Source organism: Schistosoma haematobium, chromosome 4 (genome assembly GCF_000699445.3).
Source record: "Schistosoma haematobium chromosome 4, whole genome shotgun sequence".
Lineage (NCBI taxonomy): Eukaryota > Metazoa > Platyhelminthes > Trematoda > Strigeidida > Schistosomatidae > Schistosoma > Schistosoma haematobium.
The window spans coordinates 38,830,150-38,856,003 of record NC_067199.1 but is presented as its reverse complement, the minus strand read 5'-3'; the positions used below and the strand labels follow the sequence as shown (position 1 = coordinate 38,856,003).

The 25,854-nt window shown below is 33.0% G+C and overlaps 1 protein-coding gene across 1 annotated transcript in view; it reads right to left on the bottom strand.

The window, feature by feature from the left end:
* Positions 1-1,978: 1,978 nt before the first annotated feature.
* The window catches only part of LAMB1 (Laminin subunit beta-1), a 65,271-nt gene continuing 41,395 nt past the window's right edge, over positions 1,979-25,854 (bottom strand). The window contains exons 19-30 of the mRNA XM_051208231.1: positions 25,647-25,749; positions 25,320-25,511; positions 22,422-22,587; positions 20,298-20,500; positions 17,524-17,747; positions 15,206-15,514; positions 12,964-13,134; positions 9,816-9,994; positions 7,965-8,094; positions 7,525-7,698; positions 5,190-5,376; positions 1,979-2,160 (exon numbers count right to left, since the gene is read on the bottom strand). Coding sequence (XP_051066941.1) covers positions 2,024-2,160; positions 5,190-5,376; positions 7,525-7,698; positions 7,965-8,094; positions 9,816-9,994; positions 12,964-13,134; positions 15,206-15,514; positions 17,524-17,747; positions 20,298-20,500; positions 22,422-22,587; positions 25,320-25,511; positions 25,647-25,749 — 2,175 coding nt within the window. The 3' untranslated portion in view covers positions 1,979-2,023. The remainder of the gene's footprint in view (positions 2,161-5,189; positions 5,377-7,524; positions 7,699-7,964; positions 8,095-9,815; positions 9,995-12,963; positions 13,135-15,205; positions 15,515-17,523; positions 17,748-20,297; positions 20,501-22,421; positions 22,588-25,319; positions 25,512-25,646; positions 25,750-25,854) is intronic.

Below are 25,854 nucleotides of genomic sequence, written 5' to 3'. Positions count from 1 at the left end.
AGGAATCGGAAAATAGGATCCATAATAACAAAAACAAGAGTTAATGTAAAATTTATTTAAAGAACTTCTTATGTTCTCATGATTTATTAATCCATTAACTCCGGTTGGTTTGAAAGGGAACTAATAATCGTATTCAAAGTTTTGCTTACAGTCATTAGGATTCTATCCTGCAGTCAAATAATTTATGCATTACCCTTGTTAGCAGGACATGGATTGAGTTATAGGACGTTCCACACAGAATTAGGTTAAGGCACATTGATTACTCCATTTTTAACCAGTCAGCATTCGTGGGTAAATGTTGGAGACTTCCTGTGCAGAAAGTGTAAATACACTACCACTTTTCTTATTTTGATATCAACTTGCTTAACTTGCTGTTTTGTTTTGGACTACAAATACGGTCCTTTCCAAGCTGTATCCTAATTTAAAGACCGGTCGAGTGAAGTAATTTCTGGAGAATACTAGACAGTAGAAGTTAGTGGGTGGAATAACCAATACTTTAAAAACCTGAGTTTTACATAAACAGCTCTTCTCAGTCAGTCATGTATTGTCCTATAAGATACTGTTGAAATAGTCACTGTATAGAAATGTCGAAGTACTTACATTCACAGCCTGTACTATTTCCTTTGAAGTTTATTTCATATCTGTTCAAAAGCGCTAATAATTTTTATTAACTTATGGCTCCTTGGTATGCCAGATCGCTAAGTGTTCATAGCGTCTGGTGTGATTTGAATGATGAAATATCAGTGACTTCATCTAGTGATATGGTTGTTATATACAGAGTTCTATGTTTAACTAAGTGTTTACTAATTAGAATACCAGCAGGATTAGAATCCTGCCAGTCTTGTAGAAGTGCTTTGCACTTCGTAGGTGCAAAGCACATAACATACTTACGGACACTGATTGCCAACTGATTAAGTGTGGATTGCATGATTTGGGCATTATCGCATACTAAGGCAATATCATCCGCATACTCAACGTCGAGAAGTCTTTCTCCAGGCAACAGATCTACACCACCATTACTTACATCCATCAGAGCTGTTTCCAGAATGTCATCAATGGCAAAGTTGAAGAGAAATGATGAGATTGGGTAACGCTTACAATTGATTGATCACTGGATGGTGATCAATGTCATATATGTCAGGTTCGTTTTTAATGCAGATCGAATACTATCAACTAAATTACAATATAGTGACTCTATATTATCGACTGATTGTTATTTAAAACTTCAATTGATCAATCTATTTGTGAATTAAAGCAATACAAATAGTATGCATATATGCCAATAACATACTGATTCATTGTAGTCTCAAATATCAATGGGAAAATTTAAGTAAAACAATACTCACTAAATAATACAATAATTATTCTAAGAAAGAAAGAAAAAGTACTCCATAAGAATAAGAATAATAACAAGAGAAATCATTTATTAAAATACATTGAAAATTTCATATTCATTATTAAATTAGTCTAATCAACCACGTATATATATATATATATATATTTCTTCTTTCTTTACTTATTCATTCATAAAGATTGAACTATTTATCAAATCAATTATCTTAACACTTTTAATAAAGTTTCTTTTTTGTTTGTTTGTTTTTAAACAAAAAAAGAGGGATTCATACAATAAAGGAGAATGAATAATTTTCATATTGGATATATATAGATATAAGTTGTGATGTATAAATACTGAACTAAATAAACTAAGGAAACAACCAAACAAAGAAAAGGTATTTCATCGTATTAGATTCTAAGGGAATAATTATTAATCACAATAAGATGATATAATATAAATAATAATAATAATAATATTAGATTGATAAATGATTAATCATTTCCCAATGATAAAAAATAACCGGTAGAAATTATTATAATACAATTTAACATTGAATAATAATAATAAAGAAAAAGAAAAAAAAGAAAGAGTGAATGATTAAAAAAAGAAAACCAAACTATCATTATAATAATAGGTGGGGTTGTTTTTTTTTTCTTCTTCATTTTTAATAGTTTATTAATATATAATTTAAGTGCATAATTGATGATGTTTTGTAGTACGTGATAAATGTATATTTAATTTATGCATTTTATCCATATAACCTTTTAATTCATCAGTTAAATATTCACTTACTATTTCTAATCTTTTTAAATTTGTTAATATACCTAAAAATGAAGAAGAGAATAGAAAATTTAGTTATCCATGTGTAATGATGTTGATATATTTCAAACATAATAAGTAGTAGTATTAGATTGATTGTTACTATTGTTATGATAGTCAAAAGTTAAACTTGATAATTAAGTTTGAATTACATTAGCAACTGAATGATAGATTAAGTTATATATGTAGAAATCGATTTTAGCATCAGTCAATCAGTTATTTACAACGTAGAATCAGGTACATATATGCATCGATCCAAGTTGACATACCACATTAACACAACAAAATCAACACCAAATTCATAGAAGTGGTTAATTCATTGGTGATAATATATAAAAGAAAGATTATATATAAGGACATGATACGTGAAGAAAGATATAAAGCGATTTTAATCTCATAGTTTAACGGAAGACAGAGAGTGTATACATTGTGATGGATTGTGAACCATATCACCTAGTGTCCCTAACCATTGGTTACGATAGTCACGCAGACCCCAATCAAGTAGTCTGCATCTATCAACATGGCTTAGACTTGAAGTTTGTGACTTCAAACCCTGATGCCACGTTTTGGTTTGGCTGCCACTAACTTTCTTCTAACCATTCCCAACACTAGTCAGCGTTGAGCGTAGTGGTAATCGGTGTTCATGCATACGTAACACGTGACCCAACCGTCTCAGTCGATGGAGATTCACAACCTGATCAACTGATTTACCATCATTCCGTAATACCTTGCGTCTAACCTTACTATTACTTACCTGGTGATGGCAGCAGATGCGAGAAATATTTGTGAGGCGTCTGTGGTCAAATACTAGTAACTTACGAGTGTCTTCTACTCTCAATGACCACGTTTCGCATCCGTAAAGTAGAACAAAACGAACTGCTGTGCAGTAAACTCGTCCGTTAATTGATAGACGGATATCTCTCCTTCGTCATAGGTGACGTAAGTTGGCAAAAGCCAAACGAGCTTTCTGAATGCGTGCTGTGATTTCGTGAGACAGCGACCGATTAGGGCTGCTGAGACTTCGAATATAAGTGAAGTTGTGGACGCGTTCGACTACTTCACTCCTTATCGTTAGTTCTTTTGTTGACGCAGACCAGTTGTGGAGCAATAACTTGCATTTAGAGGGAGAGAAGCGTATTCCAAACATTCTGGTATTGTTGCTCAATGCTACCAGAAGACTGCATTTTATCAGTGTCTTCACCAAACAGGACTATGTGATCTGCGTATTCTAAGTCGATAAGTGGACCTCCTGGTAGAAGATCAATACCCGAGAATTCAGTGGACGAGAATGTTATTTCCATCAGTATGTCTATGATGTCTGTTAAACAAAAATGAAGAAAGCGGATAGCCTCGACGGACACCACTTGAGGTTGCAAAAGCAGATGACAGTTCGCCATAAGCTCTGACTCGACTAGTAGTGTTTGAGTAAAGATCCTTTATGAGGTTTGTGTACTTCCGAGGTAAGCCTTTTAATGACAGACACTGGTTTTAGTGTCAGTATGAATTGTTAGGAATTGAAATTTTGAAATGATTATTTTCATGTGTTTTATGTCCTTTACTTCAAACAACTTGTTATGTAAACTACATTAAACACTGGGAACTTCTTTACTTTACGTAATTGACTATTAGGCAATGCAGTATTCATCAATGACACTTAAGTTTCTTTTCTCATCATGTTTTCAAGACTTCCATGAACATCTCTCAGAAATCTCTCACTGTTAGGTCTATATAATCAAAACTCAGTTATTCGAATGATCAATCTGCAATGCTTTATTTTTTGGCATAATGGAATGAGATTATACTTTATAACTGGTGAATAATGGATTATTTTAAGCTTAAATACTGTTAAAAGTTTTCACATTTAGCAGTGTGCCGTCTTGTTGTACATGCATTTTATAATGATGTATTTTAATATTAAACAATTAAGCAATTTCATACGCATGATGTACTGTTTGTCTATTATAGTTTGTGATCAGAATAGGGTTTGTGGAGACTAGTAATTTTAATAGTTGAATTCATGGGTCAATGTAAGCTAGACCACCATGGAAAACCTGGGAGCACTGGACGGCTGTTTCGTTCTAGTGTGGGACTTCTCATCAGTGCGCATCCACGATTGCGCACGCGGGATTCTGACTCAAGACCTCCGGTCTCGCACGCGAACGCTTAACGGCGTTGATTTCTGACTTCCATCCATCCATGAATGGCTGCGCAATCATTCATCCATAGTCTGAGGTAGATATCTGTCTCTTCTCGACACCGATTGGACTCTATTGGTCACTGCTTCTCACTAGAACTTCAGGAAACCATCTTGAAGCCGGTCACTAATGAAGAAATGATGCTTATTATCAGAATGGGTTTTTTAGAGATTGTAGTAATTTTAATAGTTGAATTCATTATTTCAGGTTTTCAATAGTGGTCTAGGTTACATTGACTCACGAATTCAACCACTATAGTTTAGACAAAGCACAACGACAAGCACTAAGTAATTGTTTTAAATGTTTATCAGTCTACAATTTTGCCAATTTAAGACATAAAGGAACTTGATATTTACATTCAATGAAGTAAACGTAAAGGAATCTGCTGGGATATTCAGAAAAATATCCCGAAAATTACATTTTAAGTCTAATGCTATCCTTGGACTTGAAATGGAATCATTTTCCTATTGGTCAGTTTTTATTTCACGTATCGTTTCCCTACTGGTCAATATTTATTTCACGTGTCATTTTCCTGTTGGCCAAATATTGTACAAATGTTATTTTCTATTTTATGGTACGATGTGATCTGTTTGGTTGGTATATAAACAGAGTATGTTTGAAATATAACGATTAATAACTCAGAGGCTGAGACTTGTGTTCTGGACTTAACTGGCTGAGCTAGGCGGAAAGCAGGGCCAATCAGAACTCTAGACTGCTCGCACGTGTTTACGTGTGATCGTTTCGATCGATAAGTCACTCTTGTCTCCATTCGGCGGTCACAAGTTATAACAGAATCAAATAACTGAATTATTTTTAAACCAAATCATTCTCTAACTTACTTTTAACTTCATCTGTATTTAGTTCTAAAGTACTGGTATAATTTTGAATTTCTTCCATTAGTTTAGCTGGATCAGTTAATGTAGTATCTGGTAAACCTTCATCTCCAGTATCACGACCACCTGTATCTAGTGCACGCATCAATTTGTCTAGTTCTAACATTTTCTCGTCTAATTGCTTGAATGTGACCTATAATTAGAATGAATAGGAAGAAAAGCTGTAAATTATTAAAACTTGTGTATATTCTCAATAAGGAATTGCTTTATATTTAAGATGTAGAAATGAGTTTGTGTTTTAAAGTATTCAGTTTACATAATGAAATACTTTGTTACACTGTAATCTATTACTGGTTCTTTGTGCTTTTGTTTAGGCTATTAATGGGCATCACTGTTAGAAGTCTTTTCGGTGAATTGATAAATATATATTCTTTAATAAATATTCCTTTATAGTTCATCTTACCATGTCATTTGTGAAAATTTCGCTTTCATTATTTCTTGTTTATTTCCTTTAGCTGAATTTCAAATTTTTCGCAAATGTTCACTTATCATATTTACTTAGAAAATGAATTTAGAGGTTAATTAAAACAAAACACATCTCAAAGTCGTTTTACGCATCCCTAAAAATACAAAGCATACATTACTATTAGGTATTGTAGTATACTTCTGTTAAATGATGAGACCTGGAATAAAGTTTACCCATTCTCAGTTCTTACCTACTAGTTGCATCTGACAGCTCTTCAACAGTAATGTCACAAAAAGGGAACAGAAGGAAGTCATTAATAACGGAGCCCCCTGTTTTTAGGAGTCGGAATTGTGATACAACAACTCGGTATGTAGTAGTAATTATGATCTTGCGACATAACGAAAGCCGAAAACTAAGCGCGAAGTTAACCAATCAAATAATAATAAAGGTCATTGTAATTTGTCAGAACTAAAGTTTATTGGCAGTAATCATGAAAAATAAGATCATCTGAGACTTTCCTAACAGTTACTGATTAGAGCGATTTACGAAAGTATAAATCGGTTTCAGATTATCTAGAGAAACAAGGAATTATATCAGATGTTTCCAAAATTAAATGTACTGCAAGTAACCATGTCGAGCATTCGACTGAAAACATAGCAGACCTCATCATTCTACACGATTCATTTTGATAACTGTTTGCCTACTGAAAGACGAGTAGATAGTACAGATATCCTTTGAAATCATTGATGATGAACGACATACAAAGCAAATTGTTCGGATGCGATGAGGTCATTGAATAAGGGAGGATGGAATTAGGTATAATGTTTTAAATTTCAATTGACCTCTTATGTTGAGATTTCCTATACGACTATAATCAACTGGCATTTGCATTCAACCTTCAAGAGTCACAAACAAATCTCTAACCCGTACAATAATCTTTCGCTCCGAAATTACTCAAGAATCATGAATTCTGATGTACTTGCGTTTTATTTAGTCATAGTATAAATAATTTTGAAAATTTATTAGCCACTGTGATTTCTTTGGCCGGATACCATCAGCAACAGCCTTTTGTGGGAGAGAACAAACCAGCTTCCAGCTGAAGAAGAAATTAGGAAAGGACGATGGAAATAGATAGGACATACATTACGCAAATCATCAAACTGCATCACGAGGCAAGCCCTGACTTGGAATCCTGAAGGGAAGTGGAAAAGAGGAAGGCCGAAGAACACATTACGTCGGGAAATAGAAGCAGATATGAAAAGGATGAATAACAACTGGAAGGAGCTGGAAAGGATTGCCCAGGACAGGGATGGATGGAGAATGCTGGTGGGCGGCTTATGCTCCTTCACGAGTAGTAACAGGCGTAAGTAAGTAAGTACTGTAATTTCTTTATTATTGTGTTTCTTCAGATTTGTATGACTATTGTCAATATCGTTTATACAAAAGCTCGTAAGTAATGTAATGCCGTTGGTAGACAGTATCAGTTGATGAGAATAATACAGAAATAAAAGTGTTACAATATTTTCACAATTGGAAAAATAAATATGCTAGAAATCATTTGTAATATGTACCTACAATATGAAAGATATATGTCCTCTCTCTAGGTTTAGTTGTAATGCCCCGAAAAGCTCCCAAGACAACAGAAGCTTCCTGCTTTTATCGCATTCATGTTTATTCATTAAAAATCTATTGCTGAAATTCTGAGTCTAATCACAATAAAATTTCAGTGTTTGATAAAAGGCCTTTGGTAATACGATCTGATTGGAACATTTTTTTCAATGGTTTATTCTTTTAAATAAAGACCTAAAATTTACTATTAATTATAAGCAAAGAAAATGGATCGTTTTTTTCCATAAAATGAATAATATAACTTACTTCAACAAGTTCAATTTGTTGTAATGTATCTAAAGTTTCACGTCTAGCGACATTAGTACTTGACAGTAGCTCATCTGCTACTTCAGAAGCCTCTTTCGCTTTATCCGATTGTAAACTTGAATCACGTGAGAACATAATAACTTGGTTTTTGAATCCATCTATTTGTTCAGTTAACTAGGGGAGATTAAAGGAGAAGGAGTCGAATGAATGTATAAATAGTTAGATTAGTAAGCTTATTATCAGTAAAACAGATTGCTAATTTACTTTCTTAAATTATTGCAATATTGTTTAATATCAATTATGTACTCATTAGTATTTATTACGTAAGATACTAGGGGGAAGATATTTCTCCTTAAATATTTCAATCCTGATAGTAGGAGACTAATCACTCAACATTAGCTAATTAATTCGTCAAATCATAAATATAAATGTTTACTAACTTGTGTAATTTGATTGAATAATTCAATGTCATCAACTTTTTGAATAATTGGTTTCTCTTCTATTCCTTGGTAGATCTTATCGGCCTCTTTCAACTGATTAATTTGTTCCATAAAATCTTTTGCTTTATCTCTATACATAAAAAAAATGCCATGAGATAAAAAATTTATGCTAACACATCATTTCTAATATAAAATAATAAAGCTTTTGAATTGTGTATTAATCTCTATCAGTATTTTCATTTCGTAAATGCATAGTATTGTTTGTTGGAGATAGTCGATAGGAAGCTCTGGCCTTAGATTTCTAGGCACTCGTCACTGGCAATATTTCAAGCTGTGAGGTTGGGTAACGCGAATTCGAATCGCAAAGGCACCATCAATCCCTTCACGATTGTGGGTATACCTTGCTGATGAGTGTCATCTAGCACAAAATCTGAATCAAGCAGAGTTTTTTACTGGTGACTTTCAACCATCTAATATCTCAACATAATACACGCAGTGTCACTTCATTTAGACTAGTGGCCACGTAATTTTACGGATCGAATTTAATCAATACTAAAGGACCAGATGAACCTGACATTGATCACTATTCAATGACCAATCTAATTGTAAACAATTTTACTTTTGATAAATTAAAATGATTCAAGGTATATGTGAAACGTTAGTACGACATAACTTTTTATATGTTCAGGTTACAATCATTTATTTATAACCCAATATTCACTTCAAAGGTGAATTAAATATGTAACACGTAGAGACAAATGACACAAGTCTCATCAAAATTTTTACCAAGAGATTAGCTAATGTCGAACTTGAAAGTTCCAGTGAATACGTCATTACTATATTGACCTCTGAGGATGTTTTATGATATCATTATTGTTCATCCGATAACTGACCAAAAACTGCAATAAAATTGAGAAATGTAACGATAAAGCAGGTTATATAACTGGATTAAACACAACTTATCAACGACGTAGATTGTTACTACAGTCAGTACAGTATATATTATGTAACCAGTTATATTTTACGTGTATGCTGTAGAGTTCTATTTAAAGTTCGTATATAATCATTAATATAGATATATTATGAAAATTCGCTACAAGAATCAATATCTACACCGGTTAGTGAGTAAGCTGAAGGCCTTAAATTATCATTGATCTATCCAATAAATTTTCTAAAGCAAGAAAATAACAACAGATTTAACAGTAAGGGTTCTTTTTTCGGCCGTATTCATCCGAACGTTAAACAATTATTCGTGAACGTTAGATTAAAATTTTATCCAACGGAAATATCAACGGTCAACTGCAGTGGGAATAATCTTTCGTAGAATGGAATGTAACAATAGCTAACTAATCAGGTATGTTTCGTTTTATAAACAACGTCTACACCTAAAACCTATGCATTTTTTAAATATCAAGGATCCTAATAGGCTGATTTAATAAACGTGATGTTATAATAACATGATTCCTGTTGCTCTGGTGAAAAATAAACATGTGAGAACTTAATGTACCGTAGAGTAAGATGTTGATCGGTTTATTGATTCATATATAATCATGATATCTATATGTCTTGCAAAAAGGTCAACAGAGAAATTTAATTTAAGATTACTGGATCAATCTGATAAAATCTGCTTATAAGTATCAGTATTGCTCGACTATTTATATTATGCACCAGTCCATTTCCTATGATAAACCATTAACAATTCACAGAAGTCGAAAAATCAAAATTTCAACTTAATAGTTTCTAAGTGAAAACCTTGAAAGATATTCAGAACAGTTCATGAAATTGTTGAGCAAATGGGAACGCTAATACAAATAATCAATTATACATAATATTTTCTCTCAATGTATTTACCTAATAGTTTCAGCACGTCTTAATAAATTCCCAGTACGTTGACGATCCAATTCAGTTTCGGCTAAAATACGTTTAACTTTATCCTCCAGGTCTATAGCATATTTTTCTAATTGTTGAATTATCTGTTCTGCTTCATATAGACTAACATTCAGTTTTGCATTTTGAAGGGTTCTTAAAATCTAACAAAATATAAAAAGAAATATTTTAGAGGGATAAAAACATCATTTATTTAACTATCCAATATCATGATGACATTATGACCGTAAAATAACCTCTCAAATTTAAGGACATATAGGTTACTTGCAGATTGAGCACAAATATTTTCGAACCGCTATTCGCGTATAATAGAACCATCAATTGCATGATAAAGAAACTTAACTTATGAAATAAGATAGAGATGATAAATTTAGTTGCTGAGTTATTGAACCTTCATCGATAGAAGCAGTTGGAGCATATCTCATGTATGTTTTGTATAACTTACAATTTTATATCAACTAAATAACTTTTCTAAGAATTAGAAAAAGGCAGTTGATACTTTCCTTGTCTTATTCTTAGTCTTTCCAATTTATCTACACCTACTTTATTGAGCACCCCCAAATGCCCTGGTACGGCCGAAAGCGGGGAGAGTCAGCTCTCCCTCTCAAAATGCTCTCACGTGACCACGCGTATACAGCCAGTACCAGGGAAGTCCTACTCATTGTCTTTTCGCGGCATTACTGTTGTTTACAAAATTGAGAGGATGGAAAGCGAATATTTGACTCTTTAACCGGGTCGTTTGATATGGAGGGTCCACCTAGGGGAGTACGAAAACCCTGATTCCAGACCAACGGTGCACATGAGTCCTAAGGGAACAAATGGTGTACGGACCAATTGTTGGTCACTGGCTACTATGTGACTGCATCTCCTGATGTTGCTCCACTGCCTTGTGAATCAGACCGGGTGTGGCCCCCTAAGAAAACCACCTGCTTCAGTCTGGTCACCCGGGCAGTATCATAGCCCACACACAAACCAAATGACTTGTGTGGCGCATATGTATTCGTTGCCCCCTTGTACCAATATGTATGTGTTCAAATAAATAAATAAAACTTTATTGAGCTGAAAATTGATATTTTTTAAACGAATTTCAAGAGGAACACAATACAACCGAGTTACATTTACAAAATGAATAATCTTTTACATTATGTGACTACGTCATTTCTTAGTACTTAACAAAATATACTAATTAGTTAACAATATAGTTCCAAATACAGGTGAAATAACCTATAAATCTATTATTAAGTACATATAGATCACTTTTAAAGTTAATATGTTAAATATACATTTATTAGGTTAGCGCATAATGGATTTTTATTTAATCATCATTAATTATTGTATTTATTTGCATCACTAAGTTAGTGTTTTATTGAAGATTCTGTGTATAATACAGTGTAGATATTGCCTTGACCGTATAAGTCAATTATATAATATGAATTTCAATGGTTGAGATCATGAATCAATTGAAGCTAGACCACCATGGAAAACCTGAAAGCATTGGACGGCCGTTTCGTCCTATTGTGGGACTCCAGGTTTTGCATGGTGGTTTAGCTTCAATTGACTCATGATCTCAACCACTGAAATTACTATAATATCCACAAAAACCCTTCTGATATATAATATGAGTTAGTGATTTCGTAACTCATTGTTATTTTAATACAGAATTGTATTCACTTCTTATTTATAAAGAACTGAGAAAACAAACGAACTTTTAAGCAATATGCTAATATAAATGTTGTCAAGTCATCTAAGTGTATCGTAGTCAGAAATTACAGTTATGTTTTCATTTATTTAGTCACTCAATTGTAGATATTATGGAATAGTTTCTATTATACATTTATTGGAGATATGACTTTTGCTATATTGTAGTTTTTCTTCCATCATGACTGACCACGCTACAGTTGACACCACCGTATCATGATAGAGTAGTATTTTCGTCGTAGAAAACTTTACATTTTTCTTTTGAGACAGCAAAAACAACAGAAAACAGAACACGCTCTACTTCATGAACTACTATAGTGTAAATAATAATTACGGCTTTATTTTGGTTAGTTTCCGGGTGTAAGATGAAAATTGCAAGCGAGAGTGGAGTTTATTCTCAGTCATCCCCTACAATTACCTGTCTGAATGTGTAATAATGTCTGGCGTAGGATTAAGTTGGAAGAAAAGTAGGCGCATCCAAACTAAGACCTGACAGTTGAACTGATCTGTGTAGACAGATGAAGATTACCGGGTTGAATTCTGGTCGATTATCGTAACCATTGATTTCAGACTTTGGAAAACAATTCAATGACACAGGTGTATTTACATCTTATCTTCCCTTAAAATATGAGTTCTAAAATTATCTTATACTTTATTTGTTTCGCGAATTCATTCTCTCAAATCACATATTGTTTATACTTAATCGTCCCAACTACTCATAATATTGTTCTTAATTCTACTCTTCTGATGTTCGTCTTGATTAGTTCATCATCTCATCGTCCTGATATGATGTTAATGACCGACTAACTAACAGCATAAATTTCATGAGATAAATAGTAACTAGAAATTAATTAACAAGACAATCTATCACACTGAATGTCATTTACATTTTTGGATGAAAACATTCATTTATTATCATTATTATTATTGTTATTACTATTATTATTATTATTATTCACTTGGTATTATTTATTTGTATCTTCCCATTGTTATTTAGGACTGCAATTGATCAGTCTCTTATTGGCATATGTGCATAGTGTGCGTATTGCCTCGATATAGCCTTAATTCACAAGCATTATATTCAAAGAATGATAGTGGCTAGCAGTGGAATTCAGGACACGCATTTAGTCCTATTTGTGACTCGTCAGCTGGATGTACCTGTATCTCAGAGTTGATGTTCACTTTGGGACTCGGATCCAGTGCCGTTCGCTCCAAACGCCTTCACTTTATCCACTTAACTACTGAATCCTGATAGACACATGCTTTTGCGATGAGGGTACATCCAGCTGACAGGACGAAAAGTGCGTCATGGACTTCACTGCTGGCCGCTATCTATCTTTGCATATATTATTATTATTATTATCAATAATAGTCTACATTAATGAGAATAATGAATTCAATATCTTTGACTTACTTCATCGAATTTCTCTTGACTCATACTACTGTATAGATTGACATATTTTTCAGCTTCATTTATTAAATTTTTTGTAAGATTATACATATCAGCTATACGTTCTTTTATAGTTATTGCTTGTATAGTTAAATTTGTTACTGTTTGTTCAGCTATTCTACGACTTGAATTTACCTATTATAACAATAATAAATGAAATTATTATTATTTTATTGTGATAAGATAGATTACATAACATGTAAATATTTGACTTTTGAAATAAGAAAATGAAATTGTTTTCACATTTTACTTATTATGTAACCGTTTTCATTGTTATCATTGACTTATAAACTACCTTGATTGGTTTAATAATTTCGTATATGCATATAAATACAATACTGTATATTAAAGTAAAGCCTGATGAGGATCTAATCGAAAACAATATTGTTCGCTTATATATGTTGATCTAAATTTACAATATGGGAATATTTCAAATTTTAATTTTAAATCATTCAGTTTTATTGAATAAGAAAAACAGAATTCGACGAAATCGTTTATTAAAACTGTACATTCGTATATATATAGTTATATAGAAAATATATGTCTACAGGAGGATAGAAAAGATTGCATCATAAATGGATTCGAGACTAAATAACAAATGAGGTTATGTAATAATCATTGTTCGTTTGAATAATATCACCATCATCACAAATTTGAGGTAGAAGTGAAGTGTTCGAAGTTCTCCGTATATGACTCAAAAAAACTATCCTTTAGACCTCGATCTTGATTGGCTATTATTGATTTTTAATCAATGGGACATATAATCAAAATAAAGAAGTAGACAATGACAAGTTAAAGGTCAACAGGATAGACTGTAAGTCATATGTAGAGAACTTCGAACACTTCATTTCTACCTGAAGTTTGTGATGATGATGTTATTGACGACCCAACCATCCGGCTTAGAGAACGAAACTCCATCCAAATTATCCAACTGATGACATCCTACCAACGGTTAAACCAAATCAAGTGTAATGTTCTCTCAACTATTTCTCAATTATTTAGTACCAAGTCATTTGCCTTATAGTAAACTAACGCTATCAGAAGGAGTTTTGTAGAGATTGTAATCATTTCAATAGTTGAGATCATCAACCGATTGATGTTAGACCACCAGTGGAAACCTGGAAGTACTGGACAGCCGTTTCGTCCCATTGTGGGACTCCTCAGCAGCGCGCATCCAATTTGATTTTACACTGATCAATACATATTTTTAAAATCTGACATACAATTGGTTATCGCATCATTTCTCTAGTCCAATTCCTGTGTTTTAAGGAAATCGATAAACCTAGGTAGTTTATTGAATAATTCATACTGAAAATGATTTTGAAAAAATCTTTTAAACAAATCAAAATTTCGTCCAAGAGAATTGTTCATACGTTTCTACTAAGTGAATATAATGATTTCACAGATTGAAATCATGAGTCAATTGAAGCTAGTCCACCATGGAAAACCTGGAAGCACTGGACGGCCGTTTCGTCATAGTATGGGACTCCTCAGCATACGGTGGCGCAACTTCGTGGATTGGTTGAAGTTAGACATTAACACCGTTGGGTGCCGGCTCAATGGTCTAGTTAGTTAAGTGCCTGGCGCGAGACTGATAGGTCCTGGATTCGAATCTCGCGGGGGCGAGATCGTGGATGCGCACTGCTGAGGAGTCCCATACTAGGACGATACGGCCGTCCAGTGCATCCAGGTTTCCCATGGTGGTTTACCTTCAATTGACTCATGATTTAAATCTTTGAAATTTCTAAAAATCTCCACAAACCCCTTCTGATAAAATGATTTCATTGAATTATCTAATAATTTGTTAAACAGATTATATTCAACCGATGTAACCATTAGTCATAAGTTGATATAGAGTTTTGTATAGAATATATGTATTAACAGTTATTAATTACTTCTCGTCAAATGTTAAAACATTGAAAAAATTTGATTGGAACCTCTTTAGTGAAACACAAACCATTGATATGGATAGGGCATACTTTGTATATCATATTTTTAATGTACTTAGTGATGTATACAAAAAGAAACCTAGATTTGCCGGTTGAATCTATCAATCGGAATAAAACAATAATAAATAGAAACTTTCAATGTGTATAATAGTTTTGATGTAAATGTTCAGTTATAATCAAGTAATGAATGGAATCAGAAAAGAAGAAAAGAAAAAGAAACAAAACGAACCGAACAAATATGAATAGTTTTCATTTACCTTCGATATCGCATTTTCAGCTCTATAAACATTATATAATGCATTAGTTAAACGAATTTGAAGATTTAAATAATCTTCCATACGTGATCTTAATCTTCCAGCATTACTTGCATTACATCCAATATTTACACCACATGTACTAATTAGACCAGTGTTTAAATAATTCATTAATATATTTTTAGTTGTTGATATTGTATTGAGATTTGATGATTTTGAAAAAAAATAATCACATCCAGCACCACCACATGTGGATGGACATACTTTTTGATCTGTATCTTCAGTTGGTGGTAAACTATTATCTCCACAAATCTAGAATAATTCCAAATTTGGAAAAAAACATGAAGGAAAACAAGTAATTTGTTAGAATAGGGGAGAGATATTGAAAACATGAAATGTGCTAAGTTGTTTATAGTAAGTCAGGTTATATATTTATCAGAAGGGGTTTTGTGGAGATTTTAGAATTTTCACTGGTTGAAGTCGTGAGTCAATTAAAGTCAGATCACCATGAAAAACCTGGAAGCACTGGACGGCCGTTTCGTTCATGGTGGTCTAGCTTCAATTGACTCATGACTTCAACCAGTGAAATTTCCAAGATCTCCACAAAAGCCCTTCTGATAATAATCATCTGATCACTAGTGACTGACTTCAAGAGATACTCCTGGAGTTCTAGTGAGAAGCCGTGACTAGTGGAGTTCAGCAAGGTCGGTTGTGAGATATTAACTCACTGAAAATAATGGTGTACGGTAGCGCAACTTCGTGGATTGGTTAAAGTTAGACATTAACGCCGTGGGATGCCGGCCGGCTCGGTAGTCTAGTTGGTTAAGTGCATGGCGTGAGACTGGTAGGTCCTGGGTTTGGATCTTACTGGGAGTGGGGTTGTGGGTGCGCACTGCTGTTGAGTCCCATACTAGGACGAATCGGCCGTCCAGTGCTTCCAGGTTTTCCATGGTGGTTTAGCTTCAATCAACTCATGACTTCAACCAGTGGAGTTTATATATATATATATATATATATATATATATATATATATATATATATATGTTTAATAAGTGTTTAGTAAACGTTTGTTTTATAGTTTTTGTATTTAATATTTATCATACATTCTCTTTTCACTCATTCATTAACTGTCTTTTTCTTCAGTTGTCCATAAATTAAATTAAATTAATGAAAAATGTTAGTAATGTAAAACATTGAATATCAGATTCAATAGTCTAAAGATTAAGTTCTTACCACGAAGTTTGAAGAGCATGGTGGAGTTTTGATTGTGAAGTGCTTAGGAGTTACATTTTATAACTAAACACGTGTCCATTCTTCAATGGATGATTAACTAAGGTCAATTAATAGTGCATACTATAAAACAACGATAAATGTACTAGTCGATATTCTGTCAGTAATGTACTCATCGAGATCTACTATTTACGATGAATTATAGTATTTTTTCAGTTAATTATTCACGCAAATTATGAGTTCATATAAAGACAGATACTGATAACAATTTATTTGAACCCTTTAATTTTCTGTTTGAAAGTTTGTGGATGTGTAACTTTTCATGGTTCACCAACCATTGTGAATACAAACGCTCTGATAGTGCAGTAATTGTTAGTGGAGTTAATTTGTTTAAAAAGAAACATGATAGAACTCACTATTTTAATAAGCATATTTCACCCCAATAAGTTTCTGTAAATAAATATACTAAATCGATTTGCGCTTTCTATTCTCAACACATTTTTATCCGACCAACTTTTTGCATAATAATAAATTATACTACTTGTTAATATTTAGTAATTCATATAATCGACAATCATTTTCATGACATTTCATTTAATTGTGATATTTCGAATTCTCTACATAAACGTGTGGCAGTTCATTCATTTATTATGTTTATTGTATATCCTTAGCATGCTTAATAATTAATTTCATCTCATGTATACTCATCTAACTTTGTTTATTTGTAATAATGTACATATTTTGTGTTCTGATTTCATGTTTCGATTGTTGACAATCGTTGCGGTAATAACACCGGTACTGATTGTTACATATTTGTTTTAGTTATTAATTTCTATATAACGATCCTAGAAAGAGTTTTCTCTTTGATTGTACATTGACCTGCTAAACACATTTGACTCTTGTAAATGAATTACTTTTGTCCTACTTCATAAAAGTACTATGTTTGAAACGAAGCTCATGTTTTTTTATTTCGGGATTTCTACGAGTAACTTCGTCATTAAATCAAAAGTATCGAATGAAATTAATTAAATGTATAAATATAGCTATATAAATAGTAAATTTTATAAACCATTTGAGAAAAATACACATACCAGTCTATTAGTTTGTCGAATTTTTTCACGAAATTCTTCAATTCGCCTATCTAATTGTGCCCAATCTGAATTTAACTGATCTGCACGTGTTTGTACTGCTTCTAATTCACGTTTAGAGTTTGATAAGTCACCTTCTAATCCACCACGTTGATGTTCTATACTAATTTGTGTGTTCATGGCTCTATCACCAATATCTTTTGAACGTAGAATTGATAAATATGCTCCTATAAAATATAAAGTTTATTTAAATTCTTTCAAATATACATGACTATATACATACTATACATTGAAGCTTTTTTTCTTATGGATTTTAATAATGATAATAATGAATATTATTAGTAGCATGGTCTACCTTTTTAAGTAGACTAGAAATGAAATTTAGGAAATTCATTATTATAAAGGCAAAAAATTAGTTAGTTTAGACAAAAAGACAGATTGAAACATTACACGTCTCGTTACAGATTTGTGTGTCGTTACAGATTTTAGATCGACATATCAAGGAGTACTGAAGAGACTAGTTTGGTTTTTAGGACATATTTACCACAGATTGATCTTAGTTTGGGTGCCGTTGGAAACTAAGAAGAAGTATAATCGTCAGCTTACTAGCTACTTCAAGATTTTCGTGAAGTTTTACCGAGTTGTAGCTGGTAGGGTTCAAACATGTCGAGAGTGATGTAATTGCCAACAACAGCACTGGATGATCATTACGCTACATTCCGAATTGATTGAAGTTGGGATTTTACCGCTGGATACCAACAAAGTGGATCTAATCGTTTTTTGGATTTGATAAAAGATCTGAAGGTTCTGAGCTTGAACCGTAGTGTGAGCGGAAACTTCTGAGTAGATACACTCTAGGACGAAACAGCTGTTTAGTGCTGCCTGGTTTTCAATGTTAACTTAGATCAGTTTGTGATGAATATGAGCTATACAATAGAGAATAACTACTGAAATAATGATAAATCTCAGAAAGTGAACACAATCTTGTCGAAGAAGAACAGAAAATCAGAAGAGAAACAATTAAATGCATATATAAATGAGCCACTTAAAAACTACGAAAAAAAATCAAAGGTATCGACATTCGTTTTACTACAAACGATCTTATCATTTCAAGTCTTTTGCCATCACTTCGAATCGCCTTTCCTAATAGTTCCGCCATATAACAGCATTGACTGAATATTCTCATCCTTCACTTTCAGTGACCCTTGGTTTGGTGCTGTGAAATAAAACGAGGTACCATTTTACAAAATACTATGTCAACTATACATGTTTAGATATCTTGCCTACATCATGTGTTGTATCATTTTGTAAAACAAAATAAATTAGTCATTTGTATTCATGCTGAGAGTTTTTAGTCCATTTTCACAAACAACAGTTCTACAACAAGCGATGGAACTATAGTGTTCACCGCTTCATTTTATTTTACTAAGTAAATCATTGATGTAGCCCATTTGTAAAACATTTATTCTGATAGTTAATAACAAGTTGTATGTGTTTTAGCTTCAATATAATGATCTAAATCACGTGTTAAAGCCATTAAAACGAATTCTATTTATTAATTTTTCTACTCTGTGTCTATTATTTCTTCTGTTTCATAGACTTGACCAACCATAGGTTTGAACCTTCACCGTTAATCTTGAACCGATGAGACATTAGCTCCTATTGGTCCGCTGCGATCAAGTCTTTCTCTATTCTTTGTCCAAAGAGAAGTCAGCAGCCAGCTTCTACTAAACTCATATCAATCATGGCTCATTACCCACATAATAAAATAAAATATTGACCACCCATCAAAATAATCAAGAAAATACGTTAACGGCATAACCACATCATAAATAGATGAGAACTATGTAACAGGTCTGTAGTAAATGAACAGCATTTTATGAAAGGTACAATACACAACAATAGTTTATTCATCACAGAAAAGCTTACAAGTAGGATAATGCCAAAAATACAATAATTTAAGTACGTAATAATTATACAACAGAAATATAAGCAATAGCTTTTGGTAGGACAGTCTCAAAAGTTCAAATTTTCCAATACTCATCCCGTTATGACATTACAATTACTTCAGTAGTGTTATGGATATGAAGCAAACCCTGTGACAATCAGGTAAATAGCGTAAATGACAGGACCATGTTATAAGAAGAGTTGTTACATTTCAACATTTGTTTTGAAACCATGTAGATTGGGAAACTGGAGATTTGTCACTAATGAACACATTTAGCTCCAATCAATAAGAGAATTCAGAATTGTTGAACATATGTTTCCAGCTAAGCGAATAAGTGTTACTATAAAAGAGCAGACTAGTGTAAAAGATTAAAAGCATACGTATTTGGCGTCATCTTTAGAACAAGTTCAGCATTGAAATCAGTTACAATGTTAAAAGTAAAAGGACAAGTAACGATTAGAGAAATCAAACAAGGAAGTCTAATTTATAAAACAAACCATATCAGCTGTGAGATGTTTTTCAACCAATGGTACTTGAAGATGATTGAGCGATATCACAAATTGATTGAAATTAGAAATTTAAACCATTGGATCCTAACTCAGTAGTCTAGTGCTTGACTCTCTCCATGAGACCTGAAAGTCCTAAGTTCAGTCCTCGGTAAAGTTGTGGATGTGCACTGATAAGAAATCCCATTCCAAAATTAAACAGTCGTCCAATGGTGTTTCTTGGTTTTCAACGGTTGTTTAACTGAGGTTAGTTCATGATGTAAACTATCAAACTAAACAATGTCCACAAACGTCTTACATAAATAAAAGTAATTTTTACTTACCTTTTTGATCAAGATGTTCCAATTTTATTGATTCATCCATTATATTTTGCACTTGTGCTTTTAGTGTTTCAAGACGTGCTTTTGCTTCATTCACTACAGCTTTACGCTCTAACTGTTGAGCGAATCTCTCTGTTATTAAATCATCCCATTTTACTAAGCTATCAGCGAATTGATCAAGTGAACTTAAACGCATAACAGTTTCTCTAAATAAAGCGGAGTAAACAAATAAGATTAGGGTGAATAAAAATTAATTCACATTTCTTTTCTATACTTGTGTAAAAGTGTGGTAGAAGTCAAAAAATGTAATCGAAACAATATGAATAACGTTATGTTGATGAAAACATTTTGAAGGAAAATAGTTTGGTCGACAAACAACAGTTCAGTACATTTACTTGGGTAAAAAATCGTGGTAACTCAGGGTTAATAAAGTCAGTGCCTGGAACCAGGTAGGCAGTTGTTAAGAAACCATGTTCGACTTGAGCTTTGTGCTAGTTGCCACTCAACAATAAGGTTTGATTACAGTCTTGAGGAAACTGAGAATCTCTGTTAAGTTCAAGCACTTGTTACCCGGCTTCACAGTCTGAAACATTACCACTAAGTTATTCAGATCCTGACTGACATAGTGTAGGCAACTAAATTAATGGCCATATTATAACTTGTTTAGTATAATTCAGTCAGCACCAAGGACTAGACAAACATGGTATTGGTTGATACTTCGTGTTTAGTCAATTCAAGCATCTCAGTTCTTCTGGAAGTTGGTCATGACCAGAATAGCTCGCTGGTGGCGTTTTGCACTGAGAATCAGAATGAATCAAGTTAGAATTTTACATTGAGTATCAATCCCCTCAAAACTGAAGGTATGCCTTACTGACCCGTGCCAACTAGCACGAAGCCCTGATAAACCAAAATTCCTCAAAAATCTGTCTACAACCCACGAACATCAATTATTATTTTGCAAATAAATATAAAAAGTAATCATGAGAAATACTAGATTATTGATAGACAATCGCTGAATGAGATTTTGTGATCACTTTATTGTCCATATATCATTTTTAAAAACCAGACATGTTTGTTCACGTCTTTATACACTACTCCAATGTCCAAAAATTCGACGAGCAACCTGTTATGACTAAGACGTTAGTCGAAATCACTCGCTCTATTCGCAAATCCGAAATCAGATTATAATCTGTGCTACTCCTCATATGCTATTTCGTCTTCAGCCTAACGTCCATAGCCTTGACCAATGGAATGATCCAATCGAAACGAATGATCTCGAGCTAACGTAAGCTTAGATCCTATTGATCTGATCATACACAAGCATTATATTTCCAGCTCTAATCCCGAAACGTGAAGACAACAGCTAAGTTTCCATTATCTTTTATTCCAAGTACTCATGGGTTTATATGTAGATATATGTAAATTATACTTACGCATAAACAAACCTAAAATGGTAGTTAAATCGATCAAGTTGTAGATGATTGATTTAACAATAAATTAGGAATAATGAAACGAACAATAATAGTTATTGAACTGAATGGAAGTTTGTAGTAAACAGAATATACTAACATAGTAGTCTGATTGCATAGTAATTGTGAAATAAGAATATGTAAAAAATAATACATATCATAAGCAAAGATGGATAGTGATTAGCAGTGGAATCCATATCATAGTTTCGATATTTACCGCTTCTTCACTATTTGCTTCATTATAACAACACAAGTGTCTATAGCTCTCTGGTTCCTTGAATAACGATAATTTATGGTAAAAGTTACACATTCATCTATGGATAAAATAATAATAATTTAACTAATGTATTATTATTTCAATATGTAGCTGGATTTACATGAATTTGACCTGTTAAATAGTTCACACAGTTTTGATGATGGTTGATCTAGCTAGCAGTTAATTTATCTGAAATTAGTTTAATGCAAAAACTCCAGGATGTCATATAACAATTATTGTGTCAAAGTTTTAGGTGTTTCCTTCGCACTATGAAGGTCATTTCCGTTGGACAGGGATATTAATCGAATCATCATTTTATTATTATGAATATTATTATTGTGCTCAAACATTTATGACAAACGCGTTTGTGTGGATTTTTGTTTATTGATAATAATCGCTTACTCGCTTCGTTTTAATACATCACGGAATTCATTCAATCTTGTATCATCTGTTGTCATCCATGGTAAATGTTCAATTTGATCTAATAAGCTGACTAAACTGTCAAACATGATTTTTAGTTCTTTAGGTAATTGTTGACCCGTTTGATTCTGTAAACGATCTAATTCACCTAGAAAATATAATTTAAAAAAGATAATTTATGATTTTGATATAATTGTGGTGTATGCTACTTATGTTGATAGACGTAAGTATTATGTAATACTAATCGGAAATGAAAAACCTGGCAGTAGAGGGCTAAGAAGATCGAGCTGAAGAGAACAGAAGGGAGAATAGAAAGAAATTGTGAACTTCAAGAATCATGCAGAATATGAAGGACATATGATGGAAATGATGTATTTAGTGTATGATTCTTATAGTCCGTAATTTTGTATTAAAATGCATTGGTTGTCCCCACCTTAGCGTTCGTTCACTGTACAATAATAGTAACAGTTGTATTTGTTGTTTTAATTCTCATTGTAGTAATAGTAATACAGAAGAAAGAAAATGAGCTCATGCTTTTAGTATTGCTATCTATACATGAAAGTTTTATTAAAGTCTCATATTCTCTTGAATTGAATGTAATTTATTAACATAGAAGTGTTGTTGTAAGTTAGTTGTCCGATTTATCTAGTTTGCAAAGATTGAGTTTCGTATTAATAAGTGCTGATGATCGTTTCTATCTTGAAATAAATGAGATTACAAAAACTGTGATGTGTATCAAAAAAGATACAAATTAACTTGAATTCTGACAGGGAAAAATGTTCAAATTAGTCAAGATGTTATCTAGTTCTTGGTTTCGCTGTGAAGACCTGTTAAATGTTAATCTTGAGTGATAAGCCTTCTGACTGAAAGCTACTTGTTGTGACTGATCGTCGCTGATTCTTATGTCAGAATTGCTTATCACTTATACTTGTAAAGTGAGGAAACTCTGCAATTCCAACGATGCGAGAGTAGGAACACAAGATTGATATGAGTGAAGATTTATTAACCCCAAAACACAACGATGACCCTAGTCGAAAATACACTCATTCATACATTGAATTAAAGAAGACGGAAATAATGCTGAATAAAAACCATAATAAGTAAATCAATCTAATTTTGACTTTTCATCCAGTCATATCATTGACAGTCTATTTGAATTAGTAAGTATTATTTTCTCATGAAAACTTGATCTAGTAAAGTTGGATAAATATTCAATCTCATATCAACCCAGATCCTAGTCGATAGAGTATTTGTGGAAGGCATATACATAATCGGACAGCTTCTCGTCTATCATCCTTCAATTTTTACTGGTCGATATCGAACGAGTGAAGACGATCTTTTGATACGTGTTTATGTCAAAAGTCGGAAATTCGAACGCTTTAATTCAAGGCTCACTGAATATCAGTTCGAGTTTTTGCTAGTTTTCTTCAGTCTTAACTGTTTGTTAATGTCAGTACACGATTACTGCACTGCCTCAATTAAGGCTTTTATTTAACCTTTAAAATGTTTGTTGTGGGACATCAACGAGTAATAAACTACACTTAGGACACCACTTTGATCCAAGTAGGGGGTGGAGGTAATCTCAACAATTATGGTCCTGTTACTGAAACTCTTACATACACATTATTACTGTAATACCATAAATTAGCAAAAAAAAGACTGGAATAGTAATAGTATTGTGGTTCTTGATATTTCTTCAGGTTGTGCATTTAATGATGATAGGGGATAAAGATGGATTTTACCAGAGGAACATATGCTTCATTAAGTTCAGAAGATGGAAACAACCAGGGCACAAATCTATAAACAAACCACATTGTTTGTCAGCAGCTCTCTAGAATACCTCCGCAGTGCAACGTGAATTCCTCTTAACAAATATTAATGGTTAGCCGGTTACAATTCGACAAGCTCTGGAAATCAAAGTACTGTCAAAAGAAAGTTATAGATAACTCAGCGGGACCAACACAAGTAAAACGATCCAAAGTGTAGTAAATGAGTATAGAGTGTACTTTAGTATTTTAAGGAGATCACAATGCTTTATTCCCTCTGATGAAAAGACATTCAGCAGGTCATGGTGTAGAAACAACACAGACTATAATTCCGAATGGTCATTTTATCATCCTGAATAGCGGAATCTATTTTAAGCATTCTAATCTTGTGGAAGTATATTTCCAATTCGAATTTTGATTCCAATAGTAAAAATAGATGATGCTCACGATGAAAAGAATGTTCAGTGGAGACTCTCCAAACGGACGACATTCGATGAGAGCGTCTGCAAACACTAGTCACTAGTAAACGTATTAGTAAGTAGGAAATCACGAATAACAAATCATGCAATTCTCCAGGAGGATGAATATTTAGGTAGGAGAGTATACAGAATGAGAGGTAGACTGTGTCAAACTAACTGCGAAGAATAATCGATAAGAAACAGTAGACGCTGATAGATTCGATCTTGATATGTTCTAGCTGACCCTAACGGGACTCAAAAGTCCTGTTTCTTATCCACAGTCATAGAAATTACCAACTAAGAAAGAGCTGTTTCTAAGAAAATTGTTGGGTCGCTGTAAAAGACTATTCCTTAAATATACTGTACGATCGTTCTGCTTTATTGCTGGAGATATTAAAATACTTCAACTAAATATGCTATCACACCTGAATCATTATAATAGTTGTTGTTGTAGCTAACCTCGAAAATGTCACACTCTTACCCGGTTTCAGTTAATTATGTGAGTCAGTTGAAGATTCAGCTCTTATACAAATCATATGAAAATCTACACACCACAATATAACTTAATTAATTTGTTTATTCATATATATTTCGAGAAATATAAAACTAAAATAGATTAACTGAAATAAAGAATAGTGTAGTAATAATTAACTTACTAATAACTTTGTCGATTGCTTTATCCCAGTTATTCCAACATTCACCACATGGTACACAATCAGGTAGAATACCTTCAGTACCTCGGTCACATCTGTCGCATCGTTGGCCAGTTATACCCGTTCCACATGGACATTGACCAGTTAATGGATCACATAAATCACTTGTTGAACCAATTCGATCACAATTACAAGCTATGGAGAAAAAAGGAATTCTATATGTTAAAAAAGTGATATACAATCAACATAAAGGGAAATACCATTACCTAACAGAAACGCCTAGTGTTAAAAAAAGTTTTTTTCAACAAATGAGAGTATTATTGAACTCACGTTGACACCCGTCTGGAGTAGTTGGATCGCTATAAAATAGTCTTCTACACTGATCACATCTACGCCCACTTCGGTCTGGTTTACAACGACACTGGCCCATAACCTGGAATATATTAGTAATATTGTTGGAATTAAATTGTGAACAGTAAATACTGAGTTGAAACTAAATGAGTATTATCTATCTAGCAACAATTTATTAAGGTAAACT